The sequence below is a fragment of the Salvelinus alpinus genome, chromosome 12 (genome assembly GCF_045679555.1).
Source record: "Salvelinus alpinus chromosome 12, SLU_Salpinus.1, whole genome shotgun sequence".
Lineage (NCBI taxonomy): Eukaryota > Metazoa > Chordata > Actinopteri > Salmoniformes > Salmonidae > Salvelinus > Salvelinus alpinus.
This window is the reverse complement of record NC_092097.1, coordinates 32,492,894-32,516,678: the sequence shown is the minus strand read 5'-3', so window position 1 is coordinate 32,516,678 and position 23,785 is coordinate 32,492,894. Positions and strand designations below refer to the sequence as shown.

At 45.6% G+C, this 23,785-nt stretch overlaps 1 protein-coding gene across 4 annotated transcripts in view; it reads right to left on the bottom strand.

Annotated features, from left to right (window-relative positions):
* LOC139535895 (LIM domain and actin-binding protein 1-like) overlaps window positions 1-23,785 on the bottom strand; it is a 49,968-nt gene that overhangs the window by 14,926 nt on the left and 11,257 nt on the right. For 3 of the 4 annotated variants that reach the window (XM_071335776.1, XM_071335779.1, XM_071335778.1), the window contains 2 exons: window positions 12,194-12,239; window positions 784-1,236 (listed from right to left, as the gene is read on the bottom strand). In XM_071335776.1, coding sequence (XP_071191877.1) covers window positions 784-1,236; window positions 12,194-12,239 — 499 coding nt within the window. Of the gene's footprint in view, window positions 1-783; window positions 1,237-1,874; window positions 2,020-12,193; window positions 12,240-23,785 lie in introns of those variants that run through there. The other variant, XM_071335780.1, reaches the window with a different exon arrangement.

The following is a 23,785-nucleotide window of genomic DNA, read 5'->3' as shown; positions in this document are numbered from 1 at the left end:
TGTTTGTGCACTAAAGAGGGGGTTGTTTAGGAAGAGATAAGGGACAGGACATATGGGCAGTGTGAATAATTGAGTTAAGGAAACTTTTTGTGGGGACAGAAGAGAGGGACTGAAGGGTTGAGTTAGTTAGGCAGTAATGAGTCTGAGAGGGCCGGTTCATTAACATGGCCACTAATGAGTGACTTATCTATGCTAATATCTGAGAAGCCACAAGAGACCCTCCCTCAGTGTGTCTAGCACGAAGTATTTAACCTCTCAACTAGGGGTGTCTCCGTCAAGTCAGTGTGTGTATGCACGTTTGAGAGCCTCTTGTGTTATTAGGTAAACTAGTTTTAGCAAGTTTCCTCTAAGTGTGTGTGCGTGCTGAAGTCTCAGTGAATGGGTGTTCTGTCTGTACTTAGTGATGTGCACTGAGACAGACAGTGGTCTTTGGGGTGCCTTATGAAGTCTAGAGACAGAGCTTTTTTAAAAGCACGATTGCATCAGGTACCAAGGCATGTGACTGCTAGCATGACTTTAGTTCAAAGGAAGCATTCAAATCTCTGGCTGTGCAACAACAGATCAAGAGTTCAGCTGCATCCCTGCTGGATACAGGGGGCTAACCAATCACACACACACACACACAGATGACTGACCTGACCCCACAACTATACAGAGCAGCTACATGTTGAGGAAGATGCCAAGAGACAGAGTGAGAGAGAGAAGTATCATTAGAGAAAAGAGGGAAATACACTGTGTAGAGGGATACATAGCCACTGATTATGTGTGTCTTATCAGTCTTACCTTTCCCTTGGTGCCCTCTCCCTTCTCAAACAACATCTTCAAGCTGTTGAGAGGCACGCTGGGTTTCTCGATGGGTGTGCAGGGGCTGGCTGGCACCACCTCGTCTTCCACCTGCATCAGCTCTTTCTCCTCCTCTCGCTCGCTTGGCTGCTGCGCTTTCTTCTCCATCCCTCTCTGTCCCTCCTCGGCTATAGCTGCTGCTGCAGGATACTGGAAGCGGATGATGGCTGTGCTTTGACCACCCTGAGTGTTCAGGGATTCCGGAGACTTGGCTGGGGGAAGGTGCTCGGTCAGGGGAGTTGGTTTTGGTACGGCAGAGGGGGAGAGGCGGGCACAGGGTGGCCCGTTGGATAGCGGGGCGGGTCTGTCTTGGCGAGGACCTGGCTGCTCCCAGCGCTTCTTCAGAACACTCAGGTTCCCTGAACGCAGGGTGGGAGGCAGGCTCTCCACTGACTGACAGGAAAAAGAGGAGAGCAGATTAGTGAATGGTCAACAGGAAGAATGTCTTGAAGTTACTGACTAAAGCAATGTCCTGAAAGAGGTACAGAGGTAATTGTGTGTAGGAGTAGTCTTGTATGAGAAATACGGTACCAATTTCTAACAGTTAATAATACAAATAGTCAGTCTCATTTTTCAACTCTGTGGGATCAAATGACTAAACAAGCTAGAATGAAACCATTACCAACTAAATAGTCATCACCAGTTGCTTCCTACATCTACCAGTCAATCATGTCCTGTATTATGTAATCCAATTCCAAGCACCGAGACTGCAACCAAACGAACAGGAAAAAACTGAGGAAAAATCAAAAGCTCATAAATTTCTTCCTGAGGCCACAGTGGGAAAATACTTTGCGGACAGCAGTAGTTACTGACGTGGAAGAACATTCAAATTAGATAAGCAGCTGTTCCCAGAGTTGGTCCAGGAAAGAGATATGTTGTCACAGTAGCTGAAGTCAGAGCTGGCAATCATCAGCTGCTGCACAATCAACTCTAGAGAGGCAGACAAAGTCTTGGCGCAAGATGGAGAGAGCAGCACTAAACATGGAGACGTCTTTCCCAACCACATTCCATTCTGTGGCACCCTACCTCACCTTTTCCTGAAAGTACAGAGGGTTCTCTGCTCTGCTAAGCATATAGGCTCAACCATCCATGAAGCTTCCAACTCATAACTGATGCCGAGTAGCAAGCTGAACTATTAGAAGACAACAATACTCCACTAGAAAATATGGAAATGAACACCCACTTGGAAACAGTCTAATATGGGGAAGTTCTGAAAAGGTATGTATGACAATATGGCCCTTTGAAAGCAGAATAGAGTCAACTAATGAACTAATAAAGTTAAGTTAAAATGGGGAACTCAATGTTCGAACTGGGCTATGGTAAACAGAGCCCAACTTAATACAAACTATCTAAATCACACGGTGAAGAAGAGAAACAATATGTATTCTAAGTGGTAAAGGGACATCCATAACACAAGCCCCAAGCAGTAGGTAACCATCAACATCCACAACTCCCTAACAAAGAACAAACCGGACTTCTCCTTTCAATGTGATAACGAGGTGGTCAACCATATAGCATTGGAGGTCCACACAAACTTGAGAGATATAAAAAGCTTACACAACTTCCCAATGTCATCGCATTGACCACACACACACCACAACCATGCAATTCCAACAAACCTAACCTGCAAAATACATCAAGCCATGTTCCACCAACAAAGGATGTGACAGAAACTAGATGGAAACTAGATGGAAACACATGAAAAAAAGAGCAGAGCTTAAGGGAGGACTGAACGAAAGAAGGTCCAATAGAATCCCAATAATTCTCTTTGTGAGAGCAACTGGAGTACAATACGTACAAAAGAAAAGGAGCAGCAGACAATGAAAAGTTTGTTCCTGTTTTTTGAAAAGAGAAGTGGTGAAACCTGTGAGAGCGAGACGAAACGAGGCGTAGTGGGGAGGCTAGGTGGCAGGCAGGGGGAAAGAGTCCTGTAGCTGGAATCAGTCTGCAGTCCTTTCCTCTGGTCTGTGCTAAGTGAGAGTGATCAAGCTCTCCCAGATGTTAGCAGTTAGAAAAACTCTGCATGTAAGAACTAGCCCACCCCCCATCAAGACCAGGAGAGAGAGACTGAGGCGGGGGGTGGGGGGGGGGGGTAATACCCCAGGAAACCAGAAAATGATACATTTGGGAAAAGGTTTAACTCTTCGCTGACTGTGTCTCTTTCTTTTTAAACTTTAGTTTTCACTTCCCTTATTGATGTTTATCCCCAAATAAAGATTTTAAATATATGTTGTTATTTTTTGTGTAAATCCAGCTCAAACACAGCTGAAGGTTCAGGGATTCCATTTTTATTTTTTTAAACTTTATTTCACCTATATTTAACCAGGTAGGCCAGTTGAGAACAAGTTCTCATTTACAACTGCGACCTGGCCAAGATAAAGCAAAGCAGTGCAACAAAAACAACACAGAGTTACACATAAACAAACATACAGTCAATAACACAATAGAAAATAAAAATAGAAAAATCTATGTACAGTGTGTGCAAATCTAGAAGAGTAGGGAGGTAGGCAATAAACAGGCCATAGAGGCGAAATAATTACAATTTAGCATTAATACTGGAGTGATAGATGTGCAGATGATGATGTGCAAGTAGAGATACTGGGGTGCAAAAGAGCAAGAGGGTAAGTAATAATATGGGGATGGTTGTTGGGTGTGCCATTTACAGATTGGCTGCATACAGGTACAATGATAGGTAAGCTGCTCTGACAGCTGTTGCTCAAAGGAGATAAGACTCCAGCTTCAGAGATTTATGCAATTCGTTTAAGTCATTGGCAGCAGAGAACTGTAAGGAAAGGCGGCCAAAGGAAGTGATGGCTTTGGGGATGACCAGTGCAATTTACCAGCTGGAGCGCGTGCTACGGGTGGGTGTTGCTATGGTGACCAGTGAGCTGAGATAAGGCGGGGCTTTACCTAGCAAAGACTTATAGATGACCTGGAGCCAGTGGGTTTGGCGACGGATATGTAGTGAGGGCCAGCCAACGAGAGCATACAGGTCATAGTGGTGGGTAGTATATGGGGGTTTGGTGACAAAACGGATGGCACTGTGATAGACTGTATCCAGTTTGCTGAGTGTTGGGGGCTATTTTGTAAATGACATCGCCAAATCAAGGATCGGTAGGATAGTCAGTTTTACGAGGGTATGTTTGGCAGCATGAGTGAAGGATGCTTTGTTGCGAAATAGGAAGCCGATTCTAGATTTAATTTTGGATTGGAGATGCTTAATGTGAGTCTGGAAGGAGCGTTTACAGTCTGGTTGACACCTAGGTATTTGTAGTTGTCCACATATTCTAGGTCAGAACCGTCCAGAGTAGTGATGCTAGTCGGGCGGGCAGCGATCGGTTGAAGAGCATGCATTTAGTTTTACTAGCATTTAAGAGCAGTTAGAGGCCACGGAAGGAGTGTTGTATGGCGTTGAAGCTCATTTAGAGCTGTTAGCACAGCTCTAAATGAGCTGTGCTCTGTTAGCACAGTGTCCATAGAAGGGCAAGATGTACAGTCGTGGCCAAAAGTTGAGAATGACACAAATATTAATTTTCACAAAGTCTGCTGCCTCAGTGTCTTTAGATATTTTTTGTCAGATGTTACTATGGAATACTGAAGTATAATTACAAGCATTTCATAAGTGTCAAAAGGCTTTTATTGACAATTAAATGAAGTTGATGCAGAGAGTCAAAATGTGCAATGTTGACCCTCCTTTTTCAAGACCTCTGCAATCCGCCCAAGCATGCTGTCAACTTCTGGGCCACATCCTGGCTGATGGCAGCCCATTCTTGCATAATCAATGCTTGGAGTTTGTCAGAATTTGTGGGTTTTTGTTTGTCCATCCACCTCTTGATGATTGACCACAAGTTCTCAATGGGATTAAGGTCTGGGGAGTTTCCTGGTCATGAACCCAATATATCGATGTTTTGTTCCCCGAGCCACTTAGTTATCACTTTTTCCTTATGGCAAGGTGCTCCATCATGCTGGAAAAGACATTGTTCGTCACGAAACTGTTCCTGGATGGTTGGGAGAAGTTGCTCTCGGAGGATGTGTTGGTACCATTCTTTATTCATGGTTGTGTTCTTAGGCAAAATTGTGAGTGAGCTCACTCCCTTGGCTGAGAAGCAACCCCACACATGAATGGTCTCAGGATGCTTTACTGTTGGCATGACACAGGACTGATGGTAGCGCTCACCTTGTCTTCTCCGGACAAGCTTTTTCTGGATGCCCCAAACAATCGGAAAGGGGATTCATCAGAGAAAATGACTTTACCCCAGTCCTCAGCAGTCCAATCCCTGTACCTTTTGCAAAATATCACTCTGTCCCTGATGTCTTTCCTGGAGAGAACTGGCTTCTTTGCTCCCCTTCTTGACACCAGGCCACTCTCCAAAAGTCTTTGCCTCACTGTGCGTGCAGATGCACTCACACCTGCCTGCTGCCATTCCTGAGCAAGCTCTGTACTGGTGGTGCCCCGATCCCGCAGCTGAATCAACTTTAGGAGTCGGTCCTGGCACTTGCTGGACTTTCTTGGGCGCCCTGAAGCCTTCTTCACAACAATTCACAACGCTCTCCTTGAAGTTCTTGATGATCCGATAAATGGTTGATTTAGGTGCAATCTTACTGGCAGCAATATCCTTGCCTGTGAGGCCCTTTTTGTGCAAAGCAATGATGACGGCACGTGTTTCCTTGCAGGTAACCATGTTTGACAGAGGAAGAACAATGATTCCAAGCACCACCCTCCTTTTGAAGCTTCCAGTCTGTTATTCGAACTCAATCAGCATGACAGAGTGATCTCCAGCCTTGTCCTTGTCAACACTCACACCTGTGTTAACGAGAGAATTACTGACATAATGTCAGCTGGTCCTTTAGTGGCAGGGCTGAAATGCAGTGGAAATGTTTTTGGGGGATTCAGTTCATTTGCATGGCATAGAGCGACTTTGCAATTAATTGCAATTCATCTGATCACTCTTCATAACATTCTGGAGTATATGCAAATTACCACCATACATACTGAGGCTGCAGACTGTGAAAATGTATATTTGTGTTATTCTCAAAAACTTTGTCTACGACTGTATACAGAATGGTGTCGTCTGCGTAGAGGTTGATCAGAGAATCACCAGTAGCAAGAGCGAATTCATTGATATATATAGAGAAAAGAGTCGGCCCGAGAATTGAACCCAGTGGCACCCCCATAGACTGCCAGAGGTCCGGTCAACAGGCCCTCCGATTTGACACACTGAACTCTGAGAAGTAGTTGGTGAACCAGGCGAGGCAGTCATTTGAGAAGCCAAGGCTATTGAGTCTGCCGATAAGAATCCAGTGATTGACAGAGTCTAAGGCCTTGGACAGGTCGATGAAGATGGCTGCACAGTACTGTTTCTTATCGATGGCGGTTATGATATCGTTTAGGACCTTGAGCGTGGCTGAGGTGCACCCATGACCAGCTCGGAAACCAGATTGCATAGTGGAGAAGGTACGGTGGGATTCGAAGTTGGTCGGTGATCTGTTTATTAACTTGGCTTTCGAAGATTTTAGAAAGGCAGGGCAAGATAGATATAGGTCTGTAGCAGTTTGGGTCTAGACTGTCTCCCCTTTGAAGAGGGGGATGACCGTGGAAGCTTTCCAATCTTTGGGGATCTCAGACGATACAAAAGAGGTTTAATAGGCTTGTAATAGGGGTTGCAACAATTTTTGCACATCATTTTAGAAAGAGAGGGTCCAGATTGTCTAGCCCAGCTGATTTGTAGAGATACAGATTTTACAGCTCTTTCAGAACATCAGCTGTCTGGATTTGAGTGAAGGAGAAGCGGGGGGGGGGGGTGCAAAGTTGCTGCAGGGTGTGCTGAGATGTTGGCCGGGGGTAGCCAGGTGGAAAGCATGGCCAGCCATGGAAAAATACTTATTGAAATTCTCAATTATCGTAGATTTATCGGTGGTAACAGTGTTTCCTAGCCTCAGCTGGGAGGAGGTGCTCTTATTCTCCATGGACTATAGTGTCCCAAAACTTTTGGGAATTAGTGCTACAGGAAGCAAATTTCTGTTTGAAAAAGCCTTAGCTTTCCTAACTGACTGAGTATATTGGTTCCGTTCCTGACTTCCCTGAAAAGTTGCATATCACGTGGGCTATTCGATGCTAATGCAGAACGCCACAGGATGTTTTTGTGCTGGTCAAGGGCAGTCAAGTCTGGGGGGAACCAAGGGCTATATCTGTTCTTAGTTCTACATTTTTTGAACAGGGCATGCTTATTTAAGATGGAGAGGAAAGCACTTTTAAAGAGCAACCAAGCATCCTCTACTGACGGGATGAGGTCAATATCCTTCCAGGATACCAGGGCCTGGTCGATTAGAAAGGCCTGCTCGCTGAAGTGTTTTAGGGAGCATTTGACAGTGATGAGGAGTGGTCGTTTGACCGCGGACCCATTACGCACGCAGGCAAAGAGGCAGTGATCACTGAGATCCTGGTTGAAGACAGCAGAGGTTTATTTAGAGGGCAAATTGGTCAGGATGATATCTAAGAGGGTGCCCATGGTTACAAATTTAGTACATGGTAGGTTCCTTGATCATTTGTGTGAGATTGAGGGCATCTAGCGTAGATTGTAGGATGGCCGGGGTGTTAAGCATGTCCCAGTTTAGGTCACCTAACAGTACGAACTCTGAAGATAGATGGGGGGGGGGGGGCGATCAATACACATATGGCGTCCAGGGCACAGCTGGGGGCTGAAGGGGGTCTATAACAAGCGGCAACGGTGAGAGACTTGTTTCTGGAAAGGTGGATTTTTAAAATTAGAAGCTCGAATTGTTTGGGCACAGACCTGGATAGTATGACAGAAGTCTGCAGGCTCTCTCTGCAGTATATTGCAACTCCGCCGCCTTTGGCAGTTCTATCTTGTCGGGAAATGTTAGTTAGGGATGGAAATATCTGGATTTTTGGTGGCCTTCCTAAGCCAGGATTCAGACACGGCTACGACATCCGGGTTGGAAGAGTGTGCTAAAGCAGAGAATAAAACAAATTTAGGGAGAAGGCGTCTGTTAACATGCATGAAACCAATGCTTTTACGGTTACGGAAGTCAACAGATGAGAGTGCCTGGGGAATGGGAGTGATGCTGGGGGCTGCAGGGCCTGGGTTAACCTCTACATCACCAGAGGAACAGAGGATGAATAGGATAAGAGTAAGACTAAAGGCTAAAAGAACTGGTTGTCTAGTGCGTTCAGAACAGAGTAAAAGGAGCAGGTTTCTGGGTGCGGAACAATAGATTCAAGGCATAATGTACAGGCAAGGGTATGGTAGGATGTGAGTACAGTGGAGGTAAGCCTAGGCATTGAGTGACGATGGGAGAGGTTTTGTCTCTGGAGGCACCATTTAAGCCAGGTGTGGTCACCGCATGTGTGGGGGGTGGAACAAAAGGGCTAGCTAAGGCATATTGAGCAGGGCTGGAGGTTCTACAGTGAAATAAGACAAAAATCACTGACCAAAACAGCAATAGACAAGGCATATTGACATTAGGGAGAGGCAGAGAGGCATGTGTAGCCGAGTGATCATAGGGTCCTGTGAGTAGCTAGGCAAGCTGGTGGCACAGCTATTCAGACAGCTAGCAGGCCGGGGCTAGCAGGCTAGCAGATGGGCCTTAGGGGGACGTCGCAAAGGGAGAGCCTGTTGAAAGCCCCTCGGACGGTTACGTCGGCAGACCAGTCGTGATGGATTGGCGGGGCTCCGTGTCGGCAGCAAAGGGTCCAGGCCAATTGGCAAGAGGTAATTGAAGCCCGGGAATTGTCTGATGGATCTCTTCGGATAGCCGGGAGATGGGCTTAGCTCGAGGCTAGCTCCAGGCTAACTGGTGCTTGCATCGGGACAGAGACGTTAGCCAGGAATAGCCACTCGGATAGCAGCTAGCTAGCTCCGATGATCCAGAGTAAAGGTTCAGAGCTTGCGGTAGGAATCCGGAGATGTGGTAGAGAAAAGCAGTCCGATATGCTCTGGGTTGATATCGCGCTGTGCAGACTGGCAAGAATTGACCGCGCTGAGGCTGGCAGATGTCCGAGTTAACTTCTTATGGCTGCAGGGGCAGTATTGAGTAGCTTGGATGAAAGGTGCACAGAGGTGCCCAGAGTAAACGGCCTGCTCCTCAGTCATAGTTGCTAATATTTGCATATTATTATTAGTATTGGAAAACACTCTGAAGTTTCTAAAACTGTTTGAATTATGTCTGTGAGTATAACAGAACTCATACGGCAGGCAAAAACCTGAGAAGTTCCACTTCCTGTTTGGATTTTTTCTGAGGGTGGCAGATTTTCAACCAAGCTCTCATTGAAATTACAGCGAGATATGGATGAGTTTTCACTTCCTACGGCTTCCACTAGATGTCAACAGTCAATAGAACTTTGTCTGATGACTCTAATGTGAAGGGGGGCCGAAGGAGACAGGAATTAGTCACCACTGCCACGAGCTGACCATGCTTTGACCACGTGCGTTCACGTGATAGGCAGCTCCGTTCCATCGCTCAACTGAAGTCAATCTAATTCTCCGGTTGGAGCGTTATTCAAGACGCATGTTAACAACATTCTAAAGATTGATTCAGTACATCGTTTGACATGTTTCTGTTATGACTGTTTGACTGTTTGACTGTTATGGAACTTTTGGACATTTCGTCACGTTATAGTGGACGCGCTTTGTGACTTTGGAATTGTTTACCAAACACGCTAACCAAAGTAGCTAAATGGACATAAATAACAGACATTATCGAACAAATCAAGCATTTATTGTGGACCGGGATTCCTGGGAATGCATTCTGATGAATATCATCAAAGGTAAGGAAACATTTATCATGTATTTTCTGGTTTCTGTTGACTCCAACATGGCGGCTAATTTTACTAATGTTCTGAGCGCCGTCTCAGATTATTGCATGGTTTGCTTTTTCCGTAAAGTTTTTTTGAAATCTGACACAGCGGTTGCATTAAGGAGAGGTATATCTATAATTCCATGTGTATAACTTGTATTATCTACATTTATGATGAGTATTTCTATTGAAACGATGTGGCTATACACTATCACTGGATGTTTTTGGAACTAGTGAATGTAACGCGCCAATATAAACTCAGATTTTTTTATATAAACATGAACTTTATCAAACAAAACATGCATGTATTGTGTAACATGAAGTCCTATGAGTGTCATCTGATGAAGATCATCAAAGGTTAGTGATTAATTTTAGCTATATTTCTGCTTTTTGTGAAAGCTATCTTTCGCTGGAAAAATGGCTGTGCTTATTGTGATTTGGTGTGACCTAACATAATCGTTTGTAGTGCTTTCGCTGAAAAGCATATTTGAAATCGGACACTTTGGTGGGATTAACAACAAGATTACATTTAAAATGGTATAAAACACATGTATGTCTGAGGAATTTTAATTCTGAGATTTCTGCTTTTTGAATTTGGCGCCCTGCACTTTCACTGGCTGTTGTCATATCGATCCCGTTAGCGGGATTGCAGCCATATGAAGTTAACGGTGATGACCGCTAGCAGTAGCTAACTGACTACTAGCTAGTAGCTAGCTTGCTGGTTCTGGTTCTAAAGTATAAAAAAATTGCAGATCTATACCGAATTGGGTGATGTCAGAGCCATACCCATGCACTGATGTCATATTGCAGAACCTCATGCTGGCAGTGTTGAGATCTGTGATGCCAAATCACATCATGACGTTCAAATTCCTGACGGTGTTGTTGTACAAAACCAAACTCTTCACCTTTGTCCTCAAGAAGACAGTGTAAACTACAACACATGATGTTGTTCTGTTTAACCTATGGAGCCATCTCGGTCAGTGACAGTCAGGTTCCTGCTATAAGCGGCTAATTTCCGCTACTGAACACACACACACTTACTTCCAGGTCAGAACCCAAACGGTGACTCAATCTGACTGACTCAGCAGCAGGGAGGACCACAGCAGAAGGGAGGACCACATATTGAGAGTACAGTAAGCCACCATGATAGCTCTTAGGGAGTGGAACATTCATTCCCCTATAAAACGATCATTAACTTCTGCGTGTCTTTTGCGGTTAGAAAACATAATAGATGTCATTAAGAAGAAATAATAATACCTGCAATTACATACAGAACAATTACTGATAATGGTCACAGTTGAATGGGGGGGGGGGTTGAGATTCCACATAGTCAACATAATATTAGGAAGACTACAGGAGGCTCCTTACAGTTTATTTGTGGACCACCATGCCATCTCATAGTCTCATGTTAAATTGTTTTAGTCCCATGTAATCTGTCAGTTCCAAATGTACAGGTAATCCTTCATTATGACATCATTGCTGTTTTACCTGGAAAAACGCAAGGACCGAACAATGTCTGAAAAGTTACAACTCCTGACCCCTATGCTCCATACCGCAACACAGAGGACTGCCTTTCAGGTATCCCAGAAAGCAGAGACCTCTCTTCCTCCTTCCATGGAAAATTTACAGCCCACCCTTGACACCAGTGTTGCCTGCCTCCCTCTCAGCGCGCACACACACACACACACACACACACACAAACAATTATGCTGACTGGACCTGTTTAACTCAGCACAGACATGAAGGAACAGCATGCACCACACAGTAAGAGCAGTGTGTGTGTGTGTGGCTCTGAATGACTAAGAAAGACTAAGAAAGGACCTTGTGTGTAAACAATGTTTGTCTACAACTATTTGAGCCTCTCCACAATGTTGTGTCACGCAGGGCAACTCCTGTGTTACAATCTAGGTCCAGATTCACTGGCATCTAGATAACCAATGATCAGAATACATTCCCCATCTATCAGCCATTGGAAATGGTAGTTACCTAGTTACCTTGCACTTCCGCATGACATCGGCTGATCACTTATTCCCTGTTCCCTTGTCCACTTCTCCAGCACTGCCCAACAGATAAAGACAACTATCCCAAGAGGGAATTATTTTGGGATTAGTCGACTGAGTCAGGATTAGGGTCATGACTGCCAGCCCATCACAATAAGTGACCAGGCAGAGCTAGGCTTGGACTCAGTGTGTGTGTTCCTCAACCAGGATGAGGATAATAATGTGTGTGTGGGAGGTAGTTTTTGAAAAGGCCCACTAAAAAGGAGGCAGACATTTTACAATGTGAATAATAAAGTGCTTTATCCTATTTACTCACTGTCAAGCATAAGTAGAAGAGAGCACAAAATCACTCTGGCATACACACTTGAGCATATAGTTCACTGGTGACAGAGTCAAAGAGACAGGGTCTTGACCAAGAGGACAGCTCCACAAGTGATTCACTGAACTGGTGACTGTGTGTCTGCTGTAATGACGTCACAACCTTTAATTCCATGAGTGGGCCTCCTGTTGGGGATCTGAATGTAGATACTCACTGCTTTCTTCTTCTCTGCATTAGACTCCTCAGCAGCTCTCTGGTACCTGTGGGAGAGAGAAGCAACATTGACCTCTGCTGATCAAGAGAAGAGGTGCACACAACGTGGACCAAAGCATTTCCAACATTGGCATTATACTGGGAATGGAAGTTTGCATTGGTGTTGAATCAATAATATCCTCAGAGGTTTTGCAGGTCTGAAGAGACAAGGTAGGTGAGCAAGAAATATAAAAAGGTTTTAGTGAGGCTTCTAACATTTTTCTGACACCAATCCATTTTTCTCTGGATCTGCACACTGAAGGGTTAGGGACTAACGGTCTAGTGGCTGTGTCTAGACTGATCTATATTCACATCCCAATGACATAATGAAGGGTTAAGTTTCTCCTTTTCTTAACTCCTACAATTGTACTTTCAGTCTGTTGCCAATATGATGAATGGCGACGAACTGGAATATCAAGATTGTGGTGAGGTAACATCAACTTTGCATAGCAATAGAAGAAAAGGACATGTAAATATTGTATTAGCATCCCCATTAGCTGTTGCCAAGGAAGCAGCTACTCTAAACATTGTGCGTTATACAAATTTACATTACAAATAATGTGTGTGTGTGTCTCTTCACAGTCCGCATTGTACCGTGAGGTGTTGTTTAATCTTTTTTATATATACAGTATATCACAAAAGTGAGTACACCCCTCACATTTTTGTAAATATTTGAGTATATCTTTTCATGTGACAACACTGAAGAAATGACACTTTGCTACAATGTAAAGTAGTGAGTGTACAGCTTGTATAACAGTGTAAATTTGCTGTCCCCTCAAAATAACTCAACAAAAAAAAATTGAGTACACCCCTAAGTGAAAATGTCCAAATTGGGCCCAATTAGCCATTTTCCATCCCCGGTGTCATGTGACTCATTAGTGTTACAAGGTCTCAGGTGTGAATGGGGAGCAGGTGTGTTAAATTTGGTGTCATCGCTCTCACACTCCCTCATACTGACTGGTCACTGGATGTTCAACATGGCACCTCATGGCAAAGAACTCTCTGAGGATCTGAAAAAAAGAATTGTTGCTCTACATAAAGATGGCCTGGGCTATAAGAAGATTGCCAAGACCCTGAAACTGAGCTGCAGCACGGTGGCCAAGAACATACAGCGGTTTAACTGGACAGGTTCCATTCAGAACAGCCTCGCCATGGTCGACCAAAGAAGTTGAGTGCACGTGCTCAGCGTCAAATCCAGAGGTTGTCTTTGGGAAATAGACGTATGAGTGCTGCCAGCATTGCTGCAGAGGTTGAAGGGGTGTTGGGTCAGCCTGTCAGTGCTCAGACCATACGCCGTACACTGCATCAAATTGGTCTGCATGGCTGTCGTCCCACAAGGAAGCCTCTTCTAAAGATGATGCACAAGAAAGCCCGCAAACAGTTTGCTGAAGACAAGCAGACTAAGGACATGGATTACTGGAACCATGTCCTGTGGTCTGATGAGACCAAGATAAACTTATTGGTTCAGATGGTGTCAAGCGTGTGTGGCGGCAAACGGGTGAGGAGTACAAAGACAAGTGTGTCTTGCCTACAGTCAAGCATGGTGGTGGGAGTGTCATGGTCTGGGGCTGCATGAGTGCTGCCGGCACTGGGGCGCTACCGTTCATTGAGGGAACCATGAATGCCAACATGTACTGTGACATACAGAAGCAGAGCATGATCCCCTCCCTTCGGAGACTGGGCCGCAGGGCAGTATTCCAACATGATAACGACCCCAAACACACCTCCAAGACAACCACTGCCTTGCTAAAGAAGCTGAGGGTAAAGGTGATGGACTGGCCAAGCATGTCTCCAGACCTAAACCCTATTGAGCATCTGTGGGGCATCCTCAAACGGAAGGTGGAGGAGTGCAAGGTCTCTAACATCCACCAGCTCTGTGATGTCGTCATGGAGGAGTGGAAGAGGACTCCAGTGGCAACCTGTGAAGCACTGGTGAACTCCATGCCCAAGAGGGTTAAGGCAGTGCTGGAAAATGGTGGCCACAAAATATTGACACTTTGGGCCCAATTTGGACATTTTCACTTAGGGGTGTACTCAATTTTGTTGCCAGCGGTTTAGACATTAATGGCTGTGTGTTGAGTTATTTTGAGGGGACAGCAAATTTACACTGTTATATAAGCTGTACACTCACTACGTTACATTGTAGCAAAGTGTAATTTCTTCAGTGTTGTCACATGAAAAGATATACTAATATTTACAAAAATGTGGGGGTGTACTCACTTTTGTGATATACTATATATATATATTTTTTTTTAAATCGGATTTTACTACTAACTTGAGTTACCTGAAGTGGAAAAGAGTTCCATGTAGTCATGGCTCTATTTAGTGCAGTATGCATTTCCTAGCCTCTGTTCTGGACTTGGGGACTGAAGAGTCCTCTGGTGGAATGTCTTGAGGGGTATGTATGAGTGTTTGAGTTGTGTGTTAACCAATTGAACAGATGATTCTGTACTTTTAACACATCAACACCTCTCACAAAGACCAGTAGTGATGCAGTCAATCACTCCTCTACTTTGAGCCAGGAGAGATTGATATGCATGTTGTTGATATTAGCCCCCTGTGTACATTTAAGGGCCAGACGTGCTGCTCTGTTCTGGGCCAATTGTAATTTGCCTATGTCCCTTATATACAGCGCCTTCAGAAAGTATTCATACCCCTTGACTTATTCCACAACTTGTTGTTACAGCCCAAACTCAAAAAGGATTCAAATAGATTCTCACCCATCTACACACAATACCCCATAATGACAAAGTGAAACATGTTTTTAGACAGCTTTGCCAATTTATTGAAAATTAAATACAGAAATTGTATTTACATAAGTATTCACACCCCTGAGTCAATACTTTGGAGAAGCACCTTTGGCGACAATTATAGCTTTGAGTTGTCTTGGGTATGTCTGTATCAGCTTTGCTCATCTGGATTTTCTCCCAACTTCCTTGCAGATTTTCTCAATCTTCGGCTGGGCCACTCAAGGACTTTCACATTCTTGTTCTGAAGCCATTCCAGCGTTGCTTTGGCTGTATGCTTGGGGTCAATGTCCTGTTGGAACGTAAATCTTCATCCCAGTCTAATTTGCACTCTGAAGCAGGTTCTCATTGAGGATTTGCCTGTATTTGACTCCATTCATTGTTTCCTCTAGCCTTACCAGTCTCCCAGTACCTGGCTCTGAAAAGCATCCCTCATAGCATGGTGGTGGCAGCATCATGCTATTGGGGATGCTTTTCAGGGATGGTGTGAGATGGGTGATGAGCTGTGCCTGGTTTCTCCAGACATAGCGCTTTGCTTTCAGGCCAAATAGTAAAATGTTTGTCTCATCAGACCACAGAACCTCATCCCCATATTGTTATATTTTTGCTCCTTTGCACCCCAGTATCTCTACTTCTACATTCATCACTCCTGTGTTTAATTGCTACATTGTAATTACTTCGCCACTACGACCTCTTTATTGCCTTACCTCCCTAATCTTACCTCATTTGCACACTCTGTATATAGATTTTTTATTGTGTTATTGACTGTACGTTTGTTTATTCCATGTGTAACTCTGTATTGTTGTTTGTGTTGCACTGCTTTGCTTTATCTTGGCCAGGTCGCAGTTGTAAATGAGAACTTGTTCTCAACTGGCCTACCTGGTTAAACAAAAGGTAAAATAAAAATATATTTAGACTTATGCTCTGTCTTTCGCGTGCCTTTTTTGCAAACTCCAGGCGTACTGTCGGGTGCCTTTTTCTGAGGAACGGTTTCGTCTGGCCACTCTCCCATAAAGCCAAGATTGGTGAAGTGCTTTTATTTTAACCTTTATTTAACCAGGTAGGCTAGTTGAGAACAAGTTCTCATTTACAACTGCGACCTGGCCAAGATAAAGCAAAGCAGTGCGACACAGACAACACAGAGTTACACATGGAATAAACAAGCCAAAAACACAAGAAGTCAATGACACAGTAGAAAAAAGAAAGTCTATATACAGTGTGTGCAAAAGGCATGAAGAGGTAGGCAATAAATAGGCCATAGGAGCGAATAATTACAATTTAGCAGATTAACACTGGAGTGATAAATGAGCAGATGATGATGTGCAAGTAGAGATACTGGTGTGCAAAAGAGCAGAAAAGTAAATAAAAACAATATGGGGATGAGGTAGGTAGATTGGGTGGGCTATTTACAAATGGACTATGTACAGCTGCAGCGATCGGTTAGCTGCTCAGATAGCTGATGTTTAAAGTTGGTGAGGGAAATAAGTCTCCAACTTCAGCGATTTTTGCAATTGCTACAGAGATTGTCGTCATTCTGGCAGGTTCTCTCAAATCAAATTTTATTTGTCACATACACATGGTCAGCAGATGTTAATGCGAGTGTAGCGAAATGCTTGTACTTCTAGTTCCGACAATGCAGTAATATCCAACGAGTAATCTAACCTAACAATTTCTCAACAATTACCTTATACACACAAGTGTAAAGGAATGAATAAGAATATGTACATACAAAATATATGAATGAGTGATGGTATAGAACGGCATGAGTAATGTAGGTTATGTAAACATATACAAGTGGCATTGTTTAAAGTGCCTAGTGATACATTTAGTACATCAATTTTTCCAATATTAAAGTGGCTGGAGTTAAGTCAGTATGTTGGCAGCAGCAACTCAATGTTAGTGATTGCTGTTTAACAGTCGGATGGCCTTGAGATTGAAAAACAGCTTCTGTCTCTCGGTCCCTGCTTTGATGCACCTGTACTGACCTCGCTTTCTGGATGATAGCGGGGTGAACAGGCAGTGGCTCGGGTGGTTGTTGTCCTTGATGATCTTTTTGGCCTTCCTGTAACATAGGTGTCCTGGAGGGCAGGTAGTTTGCCCCCGGTGATGCGTTGTGCAGACTTCACTACCCTCTGGAGAGCCTTACGGTTATGGGCGGAGCAGTTGCCGTACCAGGCGGTGATACAGCCCGACAGGATGTTCTCGATTGTGCATCTGTAAAAGTTTGTGAGTGTTTTTGGTGACAAGCCGAATTTCTTCAGCCTCCTGAAGCGCATTCTTCACCACGCTGTCTGTGTGGTTGGACCATTTCAGTTTGTCCGTGATGTGTACGCCGAGGAACTTAAAACTCTCCACCCTCTCCACCACTGTCCCGTCGATGTGAATAGGGGGTGCTCCCTCTGCTGTTACCTGAAGTCCACGATCATCTCATTTGTTTTGTTGACGTTGAGTGTGAGGTTATTTTCCTGACACCACACTCCGAGGGAGTAGTAGCGTAGTCTGCAAACTTGATGATTGAGTTGGAGGCGTGCATGGCCACGCAGTCGTGGGTGAACAGGGAGTACAGGAGAGGGATGAGCACTAACCCTTGTAGGGCCCCAGTATTGAGGATCAGCGGGGTGGAGATGTTACCTACCCTAACCACCTGGGGGCGGACCGTCAGGAAGTCCAGGACCCAGTTGCACAGGGCGGGGTCGAGACCCAGGGTCTTGAGCTTGATGACGAGTTTGGAGGGTACTATGGTGTTAAATGCTGAGCTGTAGTCAATGAACAGCATTCTCACATAGGTATTCCTCTTGTCCAGATGGGTTAGGGCAGTGTGCAGTGTGATGGCGATTGCGTCGTCTGTGGACCTATTGGGGCGGTAAGCAAATTGGAGTGGGTCTATGGTGTCAGGTAGGATGGAGGTGATATGGTCCTTGACTAGTCTCTCAAAGCACTTCATGATGACGGAAGTGAGTGCTACGGGGCGGTAGTCATTTAGCTCAGTTACCTTAGCTTTCTTGGGAACAGGAACAATGGTGGCCCTCTTGAAGCATGTGGGAACAGCAGACTGGGCTAAGGATTGATTGAATATGTCCGTAAACACACCAGCCAGCCGGTCTGCGCATGCGGCTGGGGATGCGGCTGGGGATGCCGTCTGGGCCTGCAGCCTTGCGAGGGTTGACGTTTAAATGTTTTGCTCATGTCGGCTGCAGTGAAGGAGAGCCCGCAGGTTTTGGTAGAGGGCCGTGTCAGTGGCACTGTATTGTCCTCAAAGCGAGCAGAGAAGTTGTTTAGTTCTGTCAGTGGTCATTGGGTTCTTGGTCATCTCCCTGACCAAGGTCCTTCTTGCAGTTGTTCAGTTTGGTCGGACGGCCAGCTCTAGACAGAGTCTGGGTAGTTCCACATTTCTTCCATTTCCCAATGATGGAGACCACTGTGCTCTTGGAAACTTTCAACACTCTAGAAATTGTTTTACACCCTTCCCCAGATATACAGTACCAGTCCAAAGTTTGGACACACCAACTCATTATTGGGTTTTTCTTTATTTGTACTGTTTTCTACATTGTAGAAGAATACTACTCTTTACTACTTCCGGGTTGGAGCGAGCGGTCGCATTTGCGCTTTGGTCCGCAGGTAGTATAACTTTTCATTACATTTCATTACATTCAATTATAGTACAACGGTTTGATTTGTCTAATCTTAGCAATTTCTTCTTAGCTAGCTACATAGCCGTCTTTGTATCAAAAATAATTGCGTAATTATCGTATTACGTCGTCCTAACGCAGTCTACACTGCTATCTGCCCAGCAGCTAGCCAGCTAGCAAACGTCCACCGTCTACCGAATAGCAGCACTGTAGCAACTATTACACTCAACTGAACGACTTGATTAGTGTAGTGTTAGCTAGCTACATAGTTGTCTTTGCTGTCTTCGTATCCAAGATAATTGTGTAGTTTAGAGTGTGTAGTTTTAGAGTGATTATCTTAATTTACCGAGGTTAGCTAGCCAGCTATTTGTCGTCCTTAACATAGGAGACACTGCTAGCTAGCCAACAGCTAGCCAACGTTTACCGAATAGAACTTCCGCACTCAACAACCCGGTCGCATTCCGCTTCGCTCCACAGGTAGTATCACATTTTCATTTCATTTCATTACAGTACAACGGTTGGATTTGTTTGATCGTAGCTAGCTACACAGCTAGCTACATAGCCGTCTTTGTATCAAAGATAATTGTGTAGTCTAGAGCGATTTTCTAGGTTAGCTAGCCAGCTACTGTCGTTCTTTTAACGCAACGTAACGTAATCAACACTGCTAGCTAGCCAGCTAGCCCCCGAATAGCAGCACTGTAGAAACCATTACACTCAACGGAACGACTTGATTAGTGTAGTGTCAACAACGCAGCCACTGCCAGCTAGCCTACAAAGTCAACAACGCAGCCACTGCCAGCTAGCCTACTTCAGCAGTACTGTATCATCTTAATCATTCTAGTCAATAAGATTCTTGCTACGTAAGCTTAACTTTCTGAACATTCGAGACGCGTAGTCCACTTGTCATTCCAATCTCCTTTGCATTAGCTTAGTCTCTTCTGTAGCCTGTCAACTATGTGTCTGTCTATCCCTGTTCTCTCCTCTCTGCACAGACCATACAAACGCTCCACACCGCGTGGCCGCGGCCACCCTAATCTGGTGGTCCCAGCACGCACGACCCACGTGGAGTTCCAGGTCTCCGGTAGCCTCTGGAACTGCCGATCTGCGGCCAACAAGGCAGAGTTCATCTCAGCCTATGCCTCCCTCCAGTCCCTCGACTTCTTGGCACTGACGGAAACATGGATCACCACAGATAACACTGCAACTCCTACTGCTCTCTCTTCGTCCGCCCACGTGTTCTCGCACACCCCGAGAGCTTCTGGTCAGCGGGGTGGTGGCACCGGGATCCTCATCTCTCCCAAGTGGTCATTCTCTCTTTCTCCCCTTACCCATCTGTCTATCGCCTCCTTTGAATTCCATGCTGTCACAGTTACCAGCCCTTTCAAGCTTAACATCCTTATCATTTATCGCCCTCCAGGTTCCCTCGGAGAGTTCATCAATGAGCTTGATGCCTTGATAAGCTCCTTTCCTGAGGACGGCTCACCTCTCACAGTTCTGGGCGACTTTAACCTCCCCACGTCTACCTTTGACTCATTCCTCTCTGCCTCCTTCTTTCCACTCCTCTCCTCTTTTGACCTCACCCTCTCACCTTCCCCCCCTACTCACAAGGCAGGCAATACGCTCGACCTCATCTTTACTAGATGCTGTTCTTCCACTAACCTCATTGCAACTCCCCTCCAAGTCTCCGACCACTACCTTGTATCCTTTTCCCTCTCGCTCTCATCCAACACTTCCCACACTGCCCCTACTCGGATGGTATCGCGCCGTCCCAACCTTCGCTCTCTCTCCCCCGCTACCCTCTCCTCTTCCATCCTATCATCTCTTCCCTCTGCTCAAACCTTCTCCAACCTATCTCCTGATTCTGCCTCCTCAACCCTCCTCTCCTCCCTTTCTGCATCCTTTGATTCTCTATGTCCCCTATCCTCCAGGCCGGCTCGGTCCTCCCCTCCCGCTCCGTGGCTCGACGACTCATTGCGAGCTCACAGAACAGGGCTCCGGGCAGCCGAGCGGAAATGGAGGAAAACTCGCCTCCCTGCGGACCTGGCATCCTTTCACTCCATCCTCTCTACATTTTCCTCTTCTGTCTCTGCTGCTAAAGCCACTTTCTACCACTCTAAATTCCAAGCATCTGCCTCTAACCCTAGGAAGCTCTTTGCCACCTTCTCCTCCCTCCTGAATCCTCCTCCCTCCTCCTCCTCCCCCCCCCTCCTCCCTCTCTGCAGATGACTTCGTCAACCATTTTGAAAAGAAGGTCGACGACATCCGATCCTCGTTTGCTAAGTCAAACGACACCGCTGGTTCTGCTCACACTGCCCTACCCTGTGCTCTGACCTCTTTCTCCCCTCTCTCTCCAGATGAAATCTCGCGTCTTGTGACGGCCGGCCGCCCAACAACCTGCCCGCTTGACCCTATCCCCTCCTCTCTTCTCCAGACCATTTCCGGAGACCTTCTCCCTTACCTCACCTCGCTCATCAACTCATCCCTGACCGCTGGCTACGTCCCTTCCGTCTTCAAGAGAGCGAGAGTTGCACCCCTTCTGAAAAAACCTACACTCGATCCCTCCGATGTCAACAACTACAGACCAGTATCCCTTCTTTCTTTTCTCTCCAAAACTCTTGAACGTGCCGTCCTTGGCCAGCTCTCCCGCTATCTCTCTCAGAATGACCTTCTTGATCCAAATCAGTCAGGTTTCAAGACTAGTCATTCAACTGAGACTGCTCTTCTCTGTATCACGGAGGCGCTCCGCACTGCTAAAGCTAACTCTCTCTCCTCTGCTCTCATCCTTCTAGACCTATCGGCTGCCTTCGATACTGTGAACCATCAGATCCTCCTCTCCACCCTCTCCGAGTTGGGCATCTCCGGCGCGGCCCACGCTTGGATTGCGTCCTACCTGACAGGTCGCTCCTACCAGGTGGCGTGGCGAGAATCTGTCTCCTCACCACGTGCTCTCACCACTGGTGTCCCCCAGGGCTCTGTTCTAGGCCCTCTCCTATTCTCGCTATACACCAAGTCACTTGGCTCTGTCATAACCTCACATGGTCTCTCCTATCATTGCTATGCAGACGACACACAACTAATCTTCTCCTTTCCCCCTTCTGATGACCAGGTGGCGAATCGCATCTCTGCATGTCTGGCAGACATATCAGTGTGGATGACGGATCACCACCTCAAGCTGAACCTCGGCAAGACGGAGCTGCTCTTCCTCCCGGGGAAGGACTGCCCGTTCCATGATCTCGCCATCACGGTTGACAACTCCATTGTGTCCTCCTCCCAGAGCGCTAAGAACCTTGGCGTGATCCTGGACAACACCCTGTCGTTCTCAACTAACATCAAGGCGGTGGCCCGTTCCTGTAGGTTCATGCTCTACAACATCCGCAGAGTACGACCCTGCCTCACACAGGAAGCGGCGCAGGTCCTAATCCAGGCACTTGTCATCTCCCGTCTGGATTACTGCAACTCGCTGTTGGCTGGGCTCCCTGCCTGTGCCATTAAACCCCTACAACTCATCCAGAACGCCGCAGCCCGTCTGGTGTTCAACCTTCCCAAGTTCTCTCACGTCACCCCGCTCCTCCGCTCTCTCCACTGGCTTCCAGTTGAAGCTCGCATCCGCTACAAGACCATGGTGCTTGCCTACGGAGCTGTGAGGGGAACGGCACCTCAGTACCTCCAGGCTCTGATCAGGCCCTACACCCAAACAAGGGCACTGCGTTCATCCACCTCTGGCCTGCTCGCCTCCCTACCACTGAGGAAGTACAGTTCCCGCTCAGCCCAGTCAAAACTGTTCGCTGCTCTGGCCCCCCAATGGTGGAACAAACTCCCTCACGACGCCAGGACAGCGGAGTCAATCACCACCTTCCGGAGACACCTGAAACCCCACCTCTTTAAGGAATACCTAGGATAGGATAAAGTAATCCTTCTCCCCCCCCCCCCCCCCCCCTTAAAAGATTTAGATGCACTATTGTAAAGTGGCTGTTCCACTGGATGTCATAAGGTGAATGCACCAATTTGTAAGTCGCTCTGGATAAGAGCGTCTGCTAAATGACTTAAATGTAAAAAAAATAGTAAAGACATCAAAACTATGAAATAACACATATGGAATCATGTATTAACCAAAAAAGATTCTTCAAAGTAGCCACCCTTTGCCTTGATGACAGCTTTGTACTCTTGGCATTCTCTCAACCAGCTTCACCTGGAATGCTGCTGCTACTCTCTGTTTATCACACATGCATAATCACTTTAACTATACATTCATGTACATACTACCTCAATTGGACCGACCAACCAGTGCTCCCGCACATTGGCTAACCGGGCTATCTGCATTGTGTCCCACCCACCAACCCCTCTTTTACGCTACTGCTACTCTCTGTTCATCATATATGCATAGTCACTTTAACCATATCTACATGTACATACTACCTCAAATCAGCCTGACGAACCGGTGTCTGTATGTAGCCTCGCTACTGAATATAGCCTGTCTTTTTACTGTTGTTTTATTTCTTTACCTACCCATTGTTCACCTAATACCTTTTTTGCACTATTGGTTAGAGCCTGTAAGTAAGCATTTCACTGTAAGGTCTACACCTGTTGTATTCAGCGCACGTGACAAATAAACTTTGATTTGATTTCAATTAACAGGTGTGCCTTGTTAAAAGTTCATTTGTGGAATTTCGTTCCTTCTAATGCGTTTGAGCCAATCAGTTTTCTTGGGACAAGGTAGGGTTGGTATACAGAAGATAGCCCTATTTGGTAAAAGAGCAAAGCTGTGTTCGAATACTCATGCTAACCGCACTAACTCTACTATTTGTGATGTTAATTGAGTATATAGTATGCTTATTGGTCATAGTATGGATATAGTTCGTATGCCAAAATTTCCCAGATGTCGTACTAAATTCGGCAAAATATGAAGTATACACACAGGACACTTTCCATACTTTAGGGCCCATAATACAATTCTTTAGGAAATGGGTGTGGCTTCACAATGTTTTCAGATTTGAAGAAAATATGCAGCCCGAAGTACAATGAGAGCGGATACAAATTCATTGTTTTAACTAATTATGACAAATGTTAAGAAAATGTTGATCAAATGTTAATAAAGAAATTACTTTTCAAATAAGTTACCTTACACGTTATGTTGGCTGACAATTTGTTAGCTACGCTGTCCTTACAAACCACATAGCA